Source organism: Caloenas nicobarica, chromosome 1, assembly GCF_036013445.1.
Source record: "Caloenas nicobarica isolate bCalNic1 chromosome 1, bCalNic1.hap1, whole genome shotgun sequence".
Classification (NCBI taxonomy): Eukaryota; Metazoa; Chordata; class Aves; order Columbiformes; family Columbidae; genus Caloenas; species Caloenas nicobarica.
The window spans coordinates 29,683,360-29,703,391 of record NC_088245.1 but is presented as its reverse complement, the minus strand read 5'-3'; the positions used below and the strand labels follow the sequence as shown (position 1 = coordinate 29,703,391).

The 20,032-nt window shown below is 42.3% G+C and overlaps 1 protein-coding gene across 2 annotated transcripts in view; it reads left to right on the top strand.

Moving 5' to 3' along the window:
- Positions 1-111: 111 nt before the first annotated feature.
- Positions 112-20,032, top strand: part of ZNF277 (zinc finger protein 277) — a 55,847-nt gene continuing 35,926 nt past the window's right edge. For both annotated transcript variants that reach the window (XM_065649401.1, XM_065649392.1), the window contains exon 1: positions 112-175. In XM_065649401.1, coding sequence (XP_065505473.1) covers positions 133-175 — 43 coding nt within the window. In that variant the 5' untranslated portion in view covers positions 112-132. The remainder of the gene's footprint in view (positions 176-20,032) is intronic.

Here is a 20,032-nt window from a genome sequence, read left to right as displayed (position 1 = left end):
GCCCGCGGCCGAGGGAGAGACTACGAGCCCCGGCTGGCCCCGCGCTTCCCGCCGGGGCGGGGCGGGGCGGGGCGGAGCTCGGCTCCCGGAGGCCGCCCCACGCCGGAGCGGGAGGAGCGGCGCGGCGGCGGCATGGCAGCGTCCGGCGGGGCCGGCGGGCCGCCGGGGCGGGGAGGTGAGTGCGCTGCGTGGGGGACCCAACTCCCCCCTGCCGGCGGCTCCGCGGTCCCAGGCTCGGGGCCGCTCTCCGGGCGGTGGGACGGCGGCGGCTCCGCGGGGCGCCGGGGGTGGGGAGCAGGGGACACGTGTGGGACAGCCGGGAGCCGTCGGGGCCCGGCGCGGCGGGGGCCCCGCCGGTCGGTGCGGGCTTCCGGGGCGATGAGCTCCGAGCAGCCCCGTCCCCGCCTCCGGTAGTTAAAAGGGGAGTGAGTCCTTCTGGTGCTGCCGGTGCCATTCCTCGTAGCAAAGCTCCGAGTTTGGCACATGAAGCTGAGGGGACTGGGAGAGGTTTCAGCAGCGGGTTGTGCTGGAGAGGGACTGGGTGCCGGCAGCGGGCCAGCGAGGTGGGACATCGCGCTGATAGTCTGGGTGGCTTTTTGACTACTCACATAAATCCGTCTCTCAGCACAGACATACGCAGAGATAAAGAAGAGCAGATGGTGTACAGCAAGGAGCACAAATGGACTATCGGGAGTGACAGCCAGGGATAAGCCAGGCACCTTAAGCAGCAAGAACAGCGAGGTCTCCATCCTCACTGAGAGGCCTGTATGTCTGTGCCCTTCTAGAAGCAGCTTAGCTAGAGCTCACCTTAGGTAAACCGCAATAAATCCTCACGCTGAACTGATCCTTGTTAGAGAGACCCAGGTGTTGTGAGGCAGGAGCAAGAGCTTGAGTTACATCTTCTGGCCCTGGGGGAAAGAACAGATGGAAAAAAGGGGAGAAACGCCAGTGACAGGATGCTGCTCTGTGAGCCTCACCAGGTACAGGCTGTCTCTAAAATGAGTATGTCTGGTTTTTAAAAAATAATCTCTGAACAAATCATTACTTTGAACTGGTAACTAGAAATTTGAGGGGATGATTCAGTTTGAGCTGAACAAAAAAATCGTGTTTAAAGTTTTCACATGTAAGAGAGGGACGTGGCTCTTTGTTTTTTTTCAGGTTGTCTTTTAGCTTCTACTGTCAAGTTATGTTCAATTTTTAAGTCACTGATAGTGTGAAGGACACAACATAAGGAAAAGTCATGTGCAAGCAGGCAGTTTCAAACCTAGAGTTAGAACACACTTATTCAGTGCTTATCCTTCTAGTTGTCAAACTTTGGTAGCAAGTGATCATTTAAGTGATCTTTGTGTTCTTTCTCTAGTGTGTACTCTGCTTCTGTTCATAAAAGTAATATCTCTTTATTTATGCTAGTAGTTAAAGCAATACTCCTAATTTTTTTATGTGCTGCAGTCTGTTGGCGTGATCCTCTCGTACATGAAAAGCCAGACCCTTCTAGAGCTCTTCCACAGTAGTGTCATTGCACCCAGAGGCAAAGTTGTGCCATTTTAACTGTTGAAAAGAACAGCCACTTTTGTCTGTGCAAGTCTTTTATGTGAAACTGTGTATAGGTCTGTGGAGTAATACAGGCAATGAGGCTACCCTGAGGTTTTTCTAGGTAACTCTCATAAAGACATTGGCACTAGTGGGAAAAAACGTTTGTTCTATTGGAATTCAGAGACTTTCACACTTTTCCTATTAGTGAGTTCATTGAAAGGATTAGTAAACTTTCAGTGTCTCTGCTCCCAAATTTGCTTTGCATCCCCTGGCAGATCCTTTGGAGTCTTTAAATGATTAAACGTATAAAAGTCACAATTGAAAATCAAAATAATGGGTGCCAGGCTAAATTAACTTCCACCCCAGCCTATAGACTTCCATGTACATCCAAGCTATTCCTGTCTCCATAAGAGATGGCTGCCAACATGCTGGCTGGGAGTCATGAAATTCTGCCACAGCCTTTTAACTGCTGTCTGTCATGTTAACCATGACTGACTTCAGCATGTTTGTATTGGGCTCAGAGCCCGTCTTTCTTCTTCTCTTCAACAAAGACAAGACTACCAAACAGCTAAAACAGCCTTTTCAAAATTATTCAGAGCCCAGTTGTTTAGGGTAAATAGCTCTTACACTATAAATCACATTGTCTTTGGGCGAAGAAAATACTTCACCCTAAAATTTATCATTTCACTGTCTGTGAGCAAAATTCTTTAGGTTTCATTTCTACAAGGCTATTTGCTCTAGCAACATCTTGTAGTTGCATGTGCACTTGAGAATGTGTGTCGCTTCTTTGGAGACAGTATATAGGAAAATTAAATAAAATACTTATCCTTGTCTTGCTGTTTCCTATTTACAAGGAAGCCTGTGCTTGTGTATTCTCATCCAGGACTGTGCCGCTTTTTAGTTAGTTCCCTCCAGCAGTCTTCACTGAGTGGCTTGTAATAAACATTTCATTGTCCACAGTACAGTTTGTTCAGTCTACATGAATTATGCTACATATCAACATTTCTTACAGCATCTGTCAATGGATTTTTGAATGAGTTTTTTCCTGGAAGTGTGTCTTTCATAGCTTCATTGGCAGTCTGACAGTTACGGTTTACTACTTGAGGTCTTAACGTGATCAAATGCTTTTTAATACCATGCTGCTGGAGTGTACCATGCCAGAGCACAGCATGTTATTCTTTCCATGTCTCTCTCTTGTGTCCCATTTTTAACCCATTGGTTCACTGTGGAAAACTAACGTTTAAGTGGTCTTGCACAAGTCTACCTTTTTTCATTGCTACCAAGAAGATACATCAGAGAAAGTTGTTTTGTTCCTGATACTGCAAGTGTCACTTCTTTAGCTCAGCTCTGAGCTCCCTCTGTTAAGGATGCTGTGAGAGCCACTCAACCCAGTGGACTCTGGGATCCAGGAGTTCCTCTTTCCTGGTCACTGAAAGCCAGCCCTATGTTCTCTCAGACCTGAGAGCTTTCTCCATCAGGGTGGGTGGATGGAGCTGTTGCTGTTCCTGCCGGCAGGTCTGGCCAGCAGCAAGGCTGAGCATGCATTCAAGAGAGACATGCACAAACATGAAACTGAAATGGTTGGTCACACAGCCACCCACAGAGCAATGCCTTTATCATGCCCTCGTAAATACTGACAGTACTCACATAAACAAGCATAGGGATAGCCCAGTCTAGTTCCTCTGTTCTGGCTGACCAGGATTGACATTCACTAGGGAAAATACAATTCCTCTTTAGACTCGCAGGCACTCCCGTATTCGCAGACCACTTGAATATCAATGTGGGCTCTCAGTCTGTTTAATATTCCTGGACCTTGGGCCTCTTGCCCAGCCACCGGATCAGACACCAGCTCTTTCCAGGTGAGGGTCTCTTCCTGCTCACTGGCTGCTCCAGCTTGATGATCACTACCTGATGCATGACAAAAATCTGGTGTTTCTGATGCTCTTACGTGGGCCATCTCAGTCTCACATGGTATCACTGATTCAGTTACCTTGGCCCTGTGTGCCTTGGAAGATTTCACTTCCCGAAAGGTCCCAACACCTAACACCCAACCCTTTGTGAAGCCCAGCCACCTCTCAGTAACCCCCTTCTTAACTACCCGAAAGCCAGCCCTTCTTCACTATGTGCTCTTGGCAACTTTTTCCAGCATCTCACTCTGTTATTTATGTTCAGCTGTTTCTCAGGTCCTGCCCAGTAGTTTTTCATATAGCTAAACCTCAGGCCAGGGCCCGGTCATTGTCCTGCATATCTTAGCACCATTTCTGCCTTGGTTTTGGTGTCGGCTGCCAGAAGTTGAGCTTGCTATCTCATCACCACACTCTCGGGGTATCCCTTCTGCTGCTCTGGCCTCTGCCAGGCTGAGGTTTTGGTGGGCATTTTAGCTTCCCATTAATTTTCTTCATAAACTTCATGATTTTCGCCAAGTAGCAAGCAATAGAGCAAGAGGAAATGGCCTCAAGTTACATCAGGGAGGTTTAGATTGGATATTAGGGAAAAATTCTTCATGGAAGGGGTTGTCAGGCATTGGAACAGGCTGTCCAGGGCAGTGGTTGAGTCACCATCCCTGGAGGTACTTAGAAGATGTGTAGATGTGGTGCTTAGGGACTTGGTTTATTGGTGGACTTGGCAGTGCTAGGTTTATAGTTGGACCCGGTGATCTTAAAGGCTTTTTCAACCTAAATGATTCTATGATTCTGCACCAGCCACTTCTGAGCTTTATGGCTCTCCAGCCTTTCGCACTGTCTTCTCATCTGGTGTGAGCCTGCCTTTCATTTCTCACTCATGGCCTCTGTTCCTCAGCTGTCATCTGCCTCTAGAAGGCCCCTCTGATCCTCTAATGACAGTTTCTCAGCCTGTCACTCTCAAACATTAATTTGGTCCCTCCTGCCCCCATTCTCTCCCACACCCCTCTCGGTTACTCCTTCTGTCCTGGCCCTTTCCCTTCCAAACTGCCAGCCTCCTCTAACCACAGCTCTACCTTTAGTCCCACCACTCCTGTCCTGTTGCCATGTATCTCACCAGCTGTCATCCACAAACCACTTCTGGATACTGTTTTCATCCCTGCTGATCCATTCTTCTTTTTTTTTTTTTATAATGTGTTTCCACCTCCAACTCCTGTACATCATCCCCTCTCACCTTACCACTCCTGGCTCTCTACAGGTGTGATCTCTCATAATAGTTCCTGCACTTTCTTCCCTAGGATTAAACTTCATTAGGCCCAATGGAGTCACAACAGTGTGAAAGGTTATGAGGCAAAGCCTGTCAAAGCACCACTGTCATGTGTCATTCCTGGCTCTCAGCAGTGTTGTAATCTCTGCCCTTAAGCAGGAGCACATTAAGAGTCAGAAAGATGAAGTTTCTCTGTAGGACTCCTGCCTACTGAGCTTGGTGTCTAAAAGTCCACCCGAAAAGCTTTCCAGAAGTGGGGGACGCAAGGGATTTCTTGGCTTCTGTGTGCTAAAACATAGATGGAATTCGGCCTCCTTGTTGCTGCTTCACTTCTGTTTTGGAAGCTAGGAAGTGAGGAGGGGAGTGGATGAGTGTTTCCCTTTTTCCACTCTTAAATTATGTCCCTGGGTTACTGGTAACTTCTGATGATAGCATGTAATGACAACTTCCTTCATGTTTGCTACTCCAGATTGTGTTAGAGGCTACAGTGCTGCAGGGCACTTCTGTAAAGCTCATGCATGCATCAGGATGGCCCTGCTGAAGGAGCAATTAAAGGGATTCCTGGGCAGTGGCACCTGGCCACTTAGGGCTCTTCCAGAAAGGAAGGTTCTTCTCTCACTCCCGTTCTAATCCTCTTTCCCTGGGAGACCCAGGCAGGGAGGGAAATGGCAACAGCAGCGATACCTGTGGCTGTGCTCTGCCCTAAAGCCAGTCTTTGAGATGTGGAGGGCTAAGGGGGGTGGTACGTTTAAGTCCCATTTGGGATGTCGAAGACTGATCAGCATTGAAGTGCATTAGTGAAAACAGACACTCTCACTGTCAGATTCAGAAGCACATCCATTTGTGGATCCCTTGAATATTACCATGACCTCTAAACCCGTCTCTTACCCAGAATGCAAATTTCCTCCTATATGCTAGCAAATCCCACTTGGTGTTGTCTATCAAAATGGATGCACACACTCACACTTGTCTCACATGTACCCCACAGTCATGGTTCCCTTGAATATTAGCAGAGTCTCTAAGTGCTGTGACTTGCCAGGCCTCAGCTCTGCCCATGGCTGGACCTTGGGACCCTCGCCCAGCCATTGACTCAGACCTTGAGTGTTTCCCGATGCAGGTTTTCTGCTCACTGTCTGCCGTGGTTTGAACCTTGCTAGCAAATTACACATGCACAGACAATGCATACAGGGTTAAATTCACTAGGAAAATGTAGACACACCATGGTCCCTCTACTTGCTGATCCCCAACCTGCAGACCTTGTGACCTGCAGCTGCTGGTTCTTAGGCCTCACAACAGTATCACACATAGGATAGAGGGTGAATTACATAAAGTAATCAAGGAAAGAATTTAGTAAGAAAAAAAGGATAGACCTTAGTGATCAGGTGCAGGGTTTGGCCAGCGAAGTGTACCCACCAGCAGCCTGTTTAAATGCAATTGACCCTTTTTTACTCCTCATCACAGTTTTGCAATGTTTGTTACCCCCTCATCCTTCCATTTCTTCCTTTGCCCCCTCCTTTGAATTTCCCATAATAAGATAAACATAATCCCACAAACCTCTTCTGATACCCCGTAACAAGTTTCACGCAATTCCACAAACACCCTCAAAAATACTGTAATACGTACGATAATCACTTTTTCCCTTCCTTATCAGTGACAAAGTTCAGGCTGGACCTGTTCAAGTCTGTTTCTGAGTAGTTCCTTTAATGGCATTAGTTCCTGTAGTGACCAAAGACGGCTTATTGTCTCTGTAATCACCTGCTCATTAATGTTTGTGTGTGTTTGTGTGTAATCTGCCACTTCCTAGTTATTTGTTAATTATTTTATAGTGAATAGTCCTCAATGAAATAAAGGAATGACCCAGATGCTCTCCCATCCCACACATCCTTATATTACCCCTCGTAGGCAGGTCAGCCCCAAGTGAGTTATCTCCTTCCTCTTTGAACATCCACACCATGCGTGGTTGGGAACAGGGAGCTGCTGGCTGCACGCTGCTGTGGGTGGAAACCCCAGTGAGGTGATAGAGCAGCCATTGCCCCAAGCACACAGCTGGCCTTGTCCGTTCATCAGAGTTTCTTCAGACATTGTCCTGTTGGGCTTACCCAGCCCACCCGTACCTCCCCGTTCCTGTTTGATGATTTAGAGGTTGGTATCCTGCTCGGTACCCTTCCTTAAAACCCCAGCCAGTCCCAAACGTTCACAGACGTGGTTGCATCCTGAGTTGTTCCACCACTGGGGGCTTCCACGCATCTAGAGTTCCACCAGTGATCCAGTTCTTGGGCTAAATCTATGCATTCAATGAAGGATTTCAAGACCTGGGGCTGCCACCCTACCATAAATTTTGGACAGGCAAAGAAGAGATTCCTTCTAGCAGCAGGCATTATGAGATCCATAAAGGATCTTGGTTTGACAGAGGCAAATCATTGTGAAACGAACATCTAGCAATTACACCTGGAGGATAAGTGCACTAATTAATTCTGTAAGGGCAACACAGTTTATTTTAATATGATCACAAGAATTAATCTCCTAAAACAGTGTTATTTAAAATGTTTTAAGAACATTTGTTATGATTCTTAATTTAAAATGCAATATCATAGTCATTTTGAATGGTTACCTGATGAGCATATTGATATTATGGACGACTGGAAATTACCAAGTTACGGCTTGTAAAATAACCTTTTATGTGCTTCTGTGTTTGAAGAGTAAAAAGGCAAAATCCTTTCTTGTAATGTTACAAGAAGATTTTAGTGGTTTTTTACCTTCCACAGCACATTTCTAAAAAAAACCCTGATGATGGGAGAATATACAAGTGAAACTAAGTATTTCATTAAATGATAGTAATGGATTAATAAAATAAGTAATGGATTGTATTGCTTGGTAGTACAAATCTAAGCTGCCTGTGATCCTGCCGTAATTTTACAAATAATTATGTTACAAACGTACACTGTATTTTATCTGAAGACAAATGGGTATCCCCCACACCTCAGCATGAATATGTAGCTGCTGTTCGCACAAGACACAGGATATGTTGTATTCTCCAAAAATACCCAATAAAGGCTTGCTGTTAGGTTTTCTCTGAATTCAGAAAACATTTGTAGCTTAAAAAGAGAAGATGAATGGCCTTTATCTTTGTTAGATATAGTTTAACTGGCTACTAGTGGACATAGAGCTGCACTTAATTCCAGTAATTTATGCCAATTCTTGCCTGCTCAGTAGCAGGTAAAGGCTTTGATGCACAAATGAGCTACCAAGTCTCAGCTGCTCTGTATACTACTATATACTAACTGGAGCTCTTTGAGAAGTAAGCTGCATCAGGATACCTGGTGAGCTTGTGCCTGTGGACCACAGAACAGGTTAGAACATGGCAACTTGTTTGCATGTTAAAGCTTTCTTCTTGGGCCTCCTGTTACCTGCAGTGGAGCAACAGTGAGTGGTGGTTCACGAGCTTATGGATTGATTAAATCCTTTAAATGGTCTCAGTATTAGCAAATACCTGATTCTGACCTGAAAGGCTTTCTCATTACCTGAACACACATTAGATATGGACATGCTTTATTTAGATGTAGAGATGTAGACCAGGGAGGTATTACAAATTTTTTTAATGTCTTAAGTGTGGCGCAGATGCCAGCATAGTTTGTTGTGCCTATTGAAATACCCTGTTCAATGTTTTGGTTTGATTTCTTCTTACTGGGGAGCACTGGTTTTCTGGAAGAGCACCAAAACTGTAAGTCCTTGTAGCCAGTGATGTCTGCCATAAGGTGTGCGTGTCATATAAACAGGTGACAGAGTTCTCCCTTTGAGATTTGAGCCGGCTTTGATAAAGGGATACAGGGCTTAAACTGGGATGTGCTTCTGGGAAGAGCAGACAGTAAGAAACAAAGAAAAGGACTTAAATATTACGAAATTACAAGCGTTCAGTATTTTAACTTCAGTGTAAGTGGAATTCTTTGTCCAAACAGCCTTCATAAGCTTTCCCAGCCTTGTGTGCTTCCTTCCACTATGGTCTGCCTTTCAGCCCCTGCTAGAACTCTGCATCTTCATGTGAAAGTCTGCATCCCAAAACTACAATTGCTCACAGACTCTCTTTGAGGCTGCTTCTTCATGTTCTCATCCACAAACTCCAGCTGGCTGAAGCCAGGAGAAAAGCCTCAAAGCATTTGAATGCTTTTCTATGGACCTTTTTAAAATAGCTTTAAATATTGCATCAATAAAGCTCTGCACAGCGTGAGAAAGATCGTGGCATTGAAGAACTGGGAGGGAAAAAATGGGGTTAGTTTTGCGCAACTTCAAAGCAAGTCTGTGCTTGTGAGGAGTTGGGCACATCATCCTGCCCAGGGTGTCACTGAAGTCAGGGGCGTGTGTATGTGAAAGCACGAGTTCTTTGCAGAATTGTTGTCTTGAGTCATCAGTAATTAATTACAGTCACTTGAGAGGAAAAAAACTAGTGTCCAATGACCTGATAACTGTTGAATTAAATAACGTATTTAAAACATTAAAACTGAGTAACCAGGCTGAAACTGCACTGCTTAGCTTGCGATGTAATGCGTAAATTTTTGAAAAAGGCCAAACTGCTAAACAGTAGGGTTAGGTAATTTGACGGTGTGCAAGTAGTTTTCCTCAGTAAGAATATGCCAGACACTAGATAGGAGTACAAATGTAATGCATATGGCTATTTATACAATACAGTTTCATGTCAGGGAGCTTCTCTGCCTCACTTGGTAGGGCAGTAGATTTATGCCCTGTGGTATAAGCAACAACACTTTTTTGCTGTACAGATGTGGAGTGCTCAAACTACTTTGTACAGAAATAGTTCCCACAGATGATACTTTGATTGTGGTGCAGAGCCAAGTGTGCTGAACTGGAGTCTTTATTGATTTTTCAAAACATGCTACATGTTATGGCAGCCAAATTGTAATTATGAAGTAAATGAAAAGGGCATTGTGTTTTGCCTGAGTTTGTTCTCTGATTATAAAGGATTTTAGATCATCAGTTTACAGCAGTAGCTGTCAAGTTGTAACGTTTTGGCACTATAGGGAATGGTATGGTTGCAAGTCTGATGTCTGGTCGTTGATATCAAGGCCTGGTTTCCCAACAGGTAATTCCATGTTCACTGCTTGTTTGCCACTCTATCCTAATATTTTGCTATAGCAGACCTGTAAATGAGAAATTGTGGTAGATGTAGTAGATGTGGCTTCAGTGGTCCAAAACTCTGAGATACCTGTCAGTTCTTAGTAATATATTTAAATTTGGTTTCTTGAGCTTGCCTTTTGATTTTTTTTGCCTCGTGTTTTCACTGGGCCATCTCTTCCAAATGGTCTTTCTTCCACTTTCTTGTGTTTTTCTCTGATTTTTGTGACTGACAGATAGTGACCACTGTGAAATGTCCCATCTGCTCTCATTTGTCATCAGTGGCTCCAGCCCCAAGGAGCAGCTGCTCCTGTTCCTTGCCCTGTGTAGTAGTAGCAGGTTAAAACCTTTCTCTTTATCCCTCTAGTATAGAAGGTTTATAACTGGATATGCCATCTGTTTCAAACTTACAAGCTGGTTCACATTAACATACAATAAGGCACACTAGATAAAGACACTTGGTGCTGCTGTCCCTGCAACTATATTGCACGGTTTGGCATTTTTGCTTTGGATTACATGTAGTCAGCCTTCCCGCACCAAACAGCTTCAATGCGCAGATGTTTCACAGCTGTCTGAAGCAGTACCCCATGGTTTAGACCCACGTGTCTCTTCTAGGCGTTGGGATGCATTTCATATGCATCTGAACTCCAGGTGAATCTGGTTCACGTGCACCAAAACTGCTCTGTGAACCCAACCAGTGTGCAAAGCAGTTGGAGGATGATGAGGGCCTGCTGGACTTGGGAGTTTCAGAGCTGTGCGGAGAGGTGCAAGAAGAGGGACAGGGCTGGTGGGCAGCACAGGGACACATGGCGGAGCATCCCGAGATTCAGGACCGCTGCCAAAGTGGGTGGCATGTGTCCCAGGTCAGCCCTGGCAGCACCGCGGCGGGAGTGCACAAGACTCACAGCATGAAAAGAGGAATGGTTATGGAAGAAATGCATGCAAGAATAAGTGATACTGCTGTCACCAGCGCATTCTGCTGGCATTTGTCTTGGCCAGTGTGTCAGCACTGAATTTTATTATGACTCAGTAATGCATGAATAAATGAGATAGAGCTTTTTTCTGAAGGCTGGTATGTAACAGAAAACATCCTGCTTGAGGTTTTAATTTTATTTTGTCTTATATGGGATGAAAACATGCAGCCTGTGTTATTACTATACTGATTTAATGTTCAGGAGTCTGCATGTATTTATGCAGTTAGTAAAATGTTGCCTGAAAAACATAAACAGCTTGTATCACTAATTCTAACATTTTAATTCTGCTTCTTGAGGAAATTAACTTCAATTATTTTATCATCCATGTCCATGAGCTACATATCAGTTAGTAAGTGTATATCATACTTAAGAAGTCAAGATCTGTGTTATATGCTTAATGTGTGAAGGACAAGAGAAATGAGTCCAGTATCACAAAAATACTTATTTCAAACTCTGGGACAAAGTCAGACTATGCTCATAGAAATTTGATATAGCCTGCTGTGAGATGCCCCTTTGATCTGTAAGATGTTAGTATTTAAGCTCTGACTCAAAAATACTTTCTTCTGAAATTAGTTTTCAAAAACTTATTTATAAAGCGTATAAATAGTGGTTTATTTGAAATACAGTCCAAGCTTTGTTCTCCCGAGCTAAGATATCAGGCTGAACTACGTTGATCCACATCACTGCACACTCTAATGAACTGTCCTTTTCAGCCATTGTTTTTTCCAGTTTGAATACAAATTTATGGAGGATTGATTCTAAAAGTAGAACGACTTCTTTTGCGGCTCTCCATCTGGAAAAGCTCCAGTTCACTGAGAAAGCAGCAACAGGCCACAGGGCTTCTAACACCACAGGGCCTCTTCTTCATACTAATTCTTCATTAAGTACAAAATTTGGTTGAATGATTCAGCCTTGAAGGCTTTCTGAGTGTCAAGAAACTCTGTCAGAATACCTGAGAGTGATTTCAACCTGTTCTGTCAGTATGAAACCCACATACATCAGGTTCCCAGAAATGGGACTTCTCAGGTGGCACCATGGGGTTAGTTTTAATTTACATGAGTCTGAAAAAAATTAAAGTGACATTTAAAATGAAAATTTCACACTATTTTTAGTTGTTTTTCTCAAATAGTTGCCTTTTTCAAGGAATGTCTACCAGTGGAAAAGAGTTAGAAACCCTGTGATACAAACATTTTAGTCAGAAGCATGGTAAAAATTCCTGCCGTAATGACATGGAGGTGTCTCTTAGGAATGGACAGCAGGCTTTAGATTTTTCAAGAAAAATCACACAGCCTTTCTTTTAACTACAGAACGTAAAGCAATCTTTTAAAAAGACCACTAGGCAGTCCTTTTAACATCAAGAGGATCAACATGCTTGGTAGTTGAATCCCGTTAGACTAAAAGGACAGGTGACAAGAGAAAAGATAAGGAAAATCCTTGTGGTAAAGAATTACTTATCTCTACTAAATAATGGCAACAAGAAGTAGAGAGTAAACTAACACGTTTTACATAGTAATGCTGGATATTAGGCTTAGTACCATAGTTGCTAAAGGCACCACAAAGATAAATCGTAGCAATGAAGAAGTATTACTGTCCTCATTAAACATCTAAGACCTCTTCCTTGTGGAAGGTCAGGCCCACAGTAAATGGAACCTAAGACATGCCTGTTCCAGCCTGCTAATGTTTGCAGAGGAGTCAGCAGAACAGTGGCAGTGCTAACATACACAAGTACTAAATTCACATACACATCTTTACTTGTGACACCTTCCAGTGCATATTTTTAAAAGGGCAGTCTTGATCAGCTTGGAACAAAATTGTACTCATTTTTTTAAAGTAGTTAATTTTCATGTGAAAATAGCAGAAATTATACTTCAGCTTTTAAAACAGCATTGTTTACTCTTATGATGGTGCCTTTGATATGCCTTCGTATTAAATAGCAAGTTAAACAGAAAAAACTACTACTTTTTATTAATTAGATTTGGGTGATAAGTACGAAAGAAGAGCCTACATGATTGCTTTTGTTCTTCCATGTCAAATTCTTGTGTTGGATATTTTCTTCCTCTTCTTTGTAACTAGACATTCTGAGATTCAGGCTACATAATTATCTTGTTAATCTTTTCAGATAATAGGGTAAGGTTTAATCATTGCTTCTTAATCCCTGATTTCAGTACATAACATGGATCTCAGCTCTCCATGTCTAGCATGTTGTGTGATCACACTAAACAAGAAAAGATTGGTATTGTTTACTTCAAAAAATATCTTTGTTGTTGAAGTGTCCTATTATTCTGGAGATCAGTATAATAATTCATACAAGCTTAAGTGATTCATAAATATCAATTTTTAAAATTAAACATTTAAGTACAGAGAAAATGTCAGGGAAGACCACTGAGTATTGAATATCACTTCGGAGTCATCTTGATTTGCTTTATTGCTTTTCTATTAAAAAAAAAGCATAGATAGATGTAGTTCTTTATAGATATCCTCTTAGACAGCCTCCATATATTTATGATCTACTGTCCTCTTCTTGCAAATCCATTGAGGTGAATAGCAAGTTAAATAGCCTGCTGAACTGAATAAGGTTGTTTGCATAAGTAAAATGTTTGCACAAATAAATGTAGAAATAACCATGGAGACTGCAAGGAAGACTGCATCCAAAGCCAAAATTCAGGAAAGGAGAAGCTTTGGGGAGGCTGTGTGACAAAGGTAAATATAAACAAGTGTTCTTGGGAGGAGAGAGCTGGAGAATATAGGGAGACTAGTGGCTGGTGGTGTAACTCCTGCACGTGCCACATCTGTGCTGCGGGGGTTTGGGTAGCAGGCAGAGAACGGAGGGAGAAGTAGAAAGAAACGAGAATTAAGTTTTATGGCAAATTGCATAAAGTAATTAAACGGAACTTGGTTTTCTGATGCTGTCACACCTGTGAGGAGATCTGAGTGCTGAAGGTGTTCAGAGGAGGAAGACTCTGGTAAGAGCATCCCGCAGGAGTGGGCAGAGTGGGGTCGGGAAGGACGCTGTAGCCACAGGTGTGGAAGACCAGTCTGCTGAAACTCGAGAACGTGTTTTGGCCCTGGGAGGAATGAAGAACTGTGTACTTGTCACAGTGCAGCTCATAGGGAATAGGAACAGTCCATCCTGCGAGCCCAGAGCAGCACCCATAGAGGAGGGACACAACATGAGTAAATCCTAAGGCACCTCTAAAGGGATCAGTGGAATTTATCGTCCGGTGAAAGTGAATGAGAGTGGGTGTATTGCAACTCTGGAGATATTCTGAAGATGTTGCTGAAATCAAGAAAGTACCTGCTGTAGGCAAAGCCATTCTGCTATTAATTAACTAATTAATTACTAGCCCATCACGTGGGTTGGCACTTGTGGGAATTACTGTTGCTGCTAATTGTTTAATTCTGAATTTTGAACAGGGAGGGTGGGGAAAAAAAAAGATAAACATACATACATTCTTTTGGTAATTCAGGTAAGATGTTTTCCTAGTTTTGCTAAGAGTAGGAATTGGCTTTGTATTTTTAGTACAGCACAGATACTCCTGCTATACTGCCATTTCACCCTCTAGGTGTATTGTAAACAGAAATGCTACTAATTTTGCTTAACAACAGTCATAAGAAATCAGAGTAGCTCTAAAGGGTATAATAAAATTCTTCAAAATTTCATTCTGAATTAGATAAATATCATTTCATATTTGTGACCAAGATATCAAACCCTGTGTTCAGTTGTGCTAATGTGGGTCCATGCCCTTTACCCAGAAATGAGGTGTTATGTGGCTCTGAGCACTTAAATATTGTTAGGAATTCTTATTAGGGTCACTTTCATCCGTGTGCGTGTGTCCCTCTGAATGTGCAAACAGTGGTTTTGCTCTGGTCTTTATTTTTATTGATATAGGATTTTCTCTTTCTGGGCTTAAGAAGAACGATGACAAGCAGTGGCATATACCTGCTGGTGAACAGGGCAATAATGTAGTCTATTATTTAAGCATGATCTTATTGGCAAACACATTGGTTTTGTTTTATTAAAATTCCAAGACTTCACATTTTTATTATTCACTTTCCCACTCCTTCTATTCACTTGTATTCTGATGCCTGTGCTCTGGTACCCATAGCAACACTTGTTAATGCTAATGAAACTGCAACATCCTAAGCTCCCCGACAGAGCAGCCCTGTTAAATATGGCTATTAAGCACAGTTGTATTTCTGTTAGTTCCAGCTCCCAGCAGACACCTGCTCTATAGAATCTCTGTCCTGAGATATTAGGATTTGGTAACTCACAGCTTTTCTTAGAACTGTCATTTGACAGGAGTAAAATTCTCGTATTCCCAGATAGTGGATGCTACAGAATATGTACAGTTTCTGTAAAACTGATGAGGTTTAGCTGTAGGATTAAGGACTCTTTTGAAGTGCTCATTTGCATTCAATGAAAAACTGGGCAGGGTTGAGAGTGACTGATCTTGAGGGAAGCTACAAGATGTGCTGTCTATTAGAGCACATGGGCATTTTAACTACATATCATTTACGGTGTGTTAACAAGCAGAAGTAATAGCTTAATAATTTCTCATGAACTCAGACTCAATGATAATTCAACTTAATAAAAGTACTTGAGTGCTTTAAAATGTATAGAGGTAGGAAACTGTTATGTGCATTGATTCTTCTTTCACTAAGGAATAAATTTGCATGTAGTGTTGGCAAGGATGATGACAGGGTGCTTTATTTCCATTATTCTGAGTTTTGGTTTTGAATACTGTTTATTTGGCAAGTCATTAGTCATTCGTCTTTCATACTCTAGAAAACAAAGGAAAAATCCTGTAATCAGTGTAAAATCTCTTCCAAGAATATGACCACAGATTAGGGAATGCTGCTGTGCCAACAAATAGATGCTGCAGTGCCAAGGCTGCAAAACAGGGAAGCTGTCATGTGTATTTCAAGTGTCAAGCCAGTGCTTCTCGATATTCTTTTTCATTATAGCTCAAAAAAACTTCAATAGTAGACAAAGCTTTAAAGCTACTTCTTTCCCAAAGAGTTTTAAATGCAGCATATTTTTTTGCACAGAATTACCTATAGGACTCCAGCTTGTTTCCCTGATGTATCATATCTGGGGCTTTGGTAATTTTGATAACTGAATGGTTTTGCCATGTAATCAGTGTGAGCCTGGGGGAGGGTGCTCAGCCTTTCTGTTTTCCAGTCGGCATCTGTTACGCTGTTAGTGTCAGTGCCAGGTTTGCTAGGTGTCTTTTGTTTTCCTGTCATTCTCTCTCCCCTTTGTTCTCTACATGTCGGAAAACCTCAGTCATTTACTCATTATTTAGACTCCTTTATTTGTCTGCATATCTTTGTTGCATTCATTTTTGGTTTAGGATCATTTCAAGTTCTCGTGCTAATCTCCTCATAATATTAACCATCTGTATTAATGAGATAATAAACCAGACTTGTTAGTAATGAATTGATTCATTCAACTACTGGATTTAATTAGAAAGACACTTAACATTCCAGCAGATGTTCTTATTTTGTTTCATTGTCCTTGTGTTACCAACAGTGGGCTTATAAATATATACTCTGCATGTTTATTTTTACATAATACACTCTTTCAACCTGAAGCTTTGTTGTTGTGCCATGCACTGCGAAAAGTGACATGAAACCTGTTCATATGTGTCTTAAGCCAATTTGTATGAATTCTTCTTTCATAATTTCATTTCTCAGTCTACATGCAGTCTTGCATTTTCTGAGTATTCTTCATCCGATAATAAAATGCTTAATGTTTTTAAAACAAGTTAGATTTCTTCTTCCCTAGTTAAAAACCCTTGTCTTTGGATTTATATTGTCTCCTTTCCTTCTGGGTCCATGACTCTCATTCCTTTTTATCTGGTGGCAAAGCTTCGAACAGAAGGACGCGAGTGCCCCTCTCCTCAGCATTCCCTGCTGTGCAGGTGCATTTTGGGCGTCCCTGGCTCAGGGTGCTGGTTGCCTGCCCGAGGGCTCTGCCTCTCCCTGAGCCCTGGCACTGCAGTCACAGCTGCAGGTTCCTCCCCAGGGCCAAGCCCTGTGAGTTACGGGTTGTAACAGTGAAGTTACTTCATTGATCTGAACCCCAGTACCTCCACTTTCCAGTTAGAGAATGTAATTTATGCAGCAGTGTCCAGCTCGTCCCCAGATCTAGTCAAAGCAGATAGTTCAGGTGTGCAACCAAGAAGAATTGAGTACAATAGCTCTTAGCACATTTATTGTGTTATATATGCCTGCGCTGACTACAGTGGGTTTTGCAAAATGAAGCCAGTGCTGGATGTCCTTGTTAGGAAGCACAGTGATAAAATCATAGTGTTGTCTTGTTCTTTGTGTGTAATTCTTTTGAAGGAACCTTGCACACTGTATAGGGCATGTTTTTGGTAAAATTACATGGAACAGCTGAGGCTGTTAAGCTGAGAAGAGAGGAGGGAGCTGAGATGAGAAGGGGAAGGTCCTGTTTCATCTTTCTGCTTCTTGCTGTGCGCTGTCCTTAGGTTGCTCTTGCACTTGATGGACTCTTCTGTGAGCATTTTCAGCATTATTGAGCAAAAAGAAAAGAGTGAGTAGTTCAGTCTGCTTAAAGAGCTGAATTGACTCATCAAAGGATTTGGCAAGCATAGGAGCCAGCACAAGCAGAAGGGCAATAGGAGATGGTTAGGAGTGGTAGGATAAGGTGGAGAAATGCAGGATAACGAGGCATCACTTCACTTTGTGGTGACAGAAAGCTGTTACACTGGCTAAACCATCTCTGAGAACTTTGCCTTTCACAACTCATCTGCACATGCTGAATCTTTCCTTCCTTTTCTTTCTGATACTCATATCTATTGTGTTGGCCATAAAATTACATGGCATATTGCTTTGTGGTAATTGCATGTGTGATTGTGCGGGTAGAGTACATTGTCTGTACTGCTATCATCTGTATTATAACTGTGTGGGTGGAACGTTTACTTAATGTGCAAACTAACAGTAGTTTTGAGTTGAGAATAATTGTATTTGAAACTGAAAATGTTCCGGTAAGGAAAATGAATCCATTTCGAGCCTGTTGCTTCATTAGCTGTGAAGATCAACTAGTCTATATTATAAAAACACTTAAAATAAAGCCATGTAATTTCTATAACAGGCAGCCTTTTTTTCATTTTCTTTTATCACTGTTGTAATGGTGTGTAGAGTTCCAGTGCCGGGATCAGGATTCCATTCCACTAGGTATCCTATGGACGCTTATAGTGAAAAACAGTGCTTATTCTAGTTTTGAAAGTAATTGTGTAATCCAAATTGTTTTCTATGCCATTTCATTGTTGAATGTCTTCAGAGTATTCATTTCCTCCTGAAGAACTAGGTATACTTTTTAGTCTCTGTTTTCAAAGAATATATTCCTCTAGTCCCTTCTTTCTACTAACCTACATTTTTTAACTCTGAATTAGCTGTAGAAGACCACAATTTTATCTGTCAAAGGTTGAACAACATGGTGTCAACTGTCAGCTCTGTGAATGAGAGGGATTTTCTTGGTTCCTGAGTTCAGTGGGCTTTCTGTGAAGCCTTTGGGATATCTGTTTGCATAAGAGTTGTGCTGTTTTTCCATTAGGCAGAAGAGGAAAACTCGGTGGTGACAGGATGATTTGGCAGAAACTTAATGGATGGAATTTATAGGGCTCTGTTCTCATACGGACCTGGGTCCTGTGCTGTTCACCACAGACACAAATAGGAAGGAGGTTAGCTGATAAATTTTACCGTTAACACATTTGTTTGTTTGTTTCCCAAGTGGTAAGCAGAACAGCCAACTGAAGCATTGCAGAAGAATCTTATGATATTTGAGTGAACTGGACAAAAAAAGTGCTATTCAGCGTTAACAAATCCAGAGTAACACACATGGGAGTGAACACAAAGAATATGTCCACTGTCTTGTACATTAACACTTGATTCACAGCTTCTCTGAGACTTTGAAATCACTGAAGATAATTTAGTGGTTAATTCAATGATCCTAAAACCAAGCAAAATTGTAGGAATAAAAGAGAAATAGAGAAGAAGTTGAGGAAAAAGTGCGCTGAGTTAGAAACCCATTTTCTTCCACACTTGAGGTGTTTTCAAACCATCCACCCCCCACCTCAGTACATGGAGAAGGTTAAAGAAGACCTGGCTGAGAGCTGCACAAGGGCGACAAGGAATGAAAGGCCATTACAGAACGTGAAATGTTGCTGCAGGTTTTTGTAGGTGTTAAAGGTCATCAATTTCAAACAGTGCTGAAACAAATCCATGCAAAAAAGGAAAGCCGTCCAGTGCTGTTAAACTGAGATGCATGTACAGCCGCTGACTTAAGTTCTCCACCCTCAGATTTCTGAAAGACTATGCTATTTATGTGGTGACTTGTTTGTTTACCCTATTTTTATACCACTTCCCTAGGTAATTGCTTCTTGTCATTGTCAGCCAGGGCACTTGCACTAGACAGGTGTTTAATCTAACGCTGTGAAGTCATTCTTGTGGCAGTAGATTTTAAGAGTAAAGCTCGCTGCTTTTCCTTCATTTTCAAGGGCCTCTGCAGTCCTGCTGGAGTCCAAGGACTCCATCTGAGTGGTTTTATTTCCCTGTTAGCCCTTAGCTGTGCTTTAGTTAACAGCTTTTCTTCTGTACCTGTGGCCACTCTGCTCCAAATATAGCATCAAAATTAGCTGCTTTTGCAGAGATTTCAATAATGTGCTCGGTTTTATTTCTCCTATTTTGATGGTTATGTTACGTGTTAGTCCATTAAGTTCTACGCTAAAGGCTGTGCAGCTTTGTTCAGCTCTGTGCATTTATTCTCTTGTTCAGTGTTTTTTGCAGCAGATGAGTACGAAGATATTTTCATGGATTCTTTTTTCCCTCACCTCCTCCTTTAAGTGCCTTTGAAATAAGTTGCATAAGCTTCTGCAATTGCCACACTGGTCCAGTAGTCTGTATTTAGGTTCTTCTCTTTTCGTATTAGCTACTCTCTCTGGGCAAAAAGCAAATCTTCACCCTAGTTTGTTCTTTCCTGCAACTCACCACTGCAATTAAAGATTAACAGCTCTGTTCTTCCAAACCAAACAATTGCTGCTCCTGAGTACTAATGCTAAATGACTGTATTGGCTCCTTGTCTGTGTTGAGTAGCAGTTTCTGTCACACACACCTATCTTCTGAAAGTAGGTTTCATTGAGGCAGATAAGCACTTGTTTATTTGGACTTCTAAATGTTTAAATAGGTTATTGCAAGAGACCTAAACC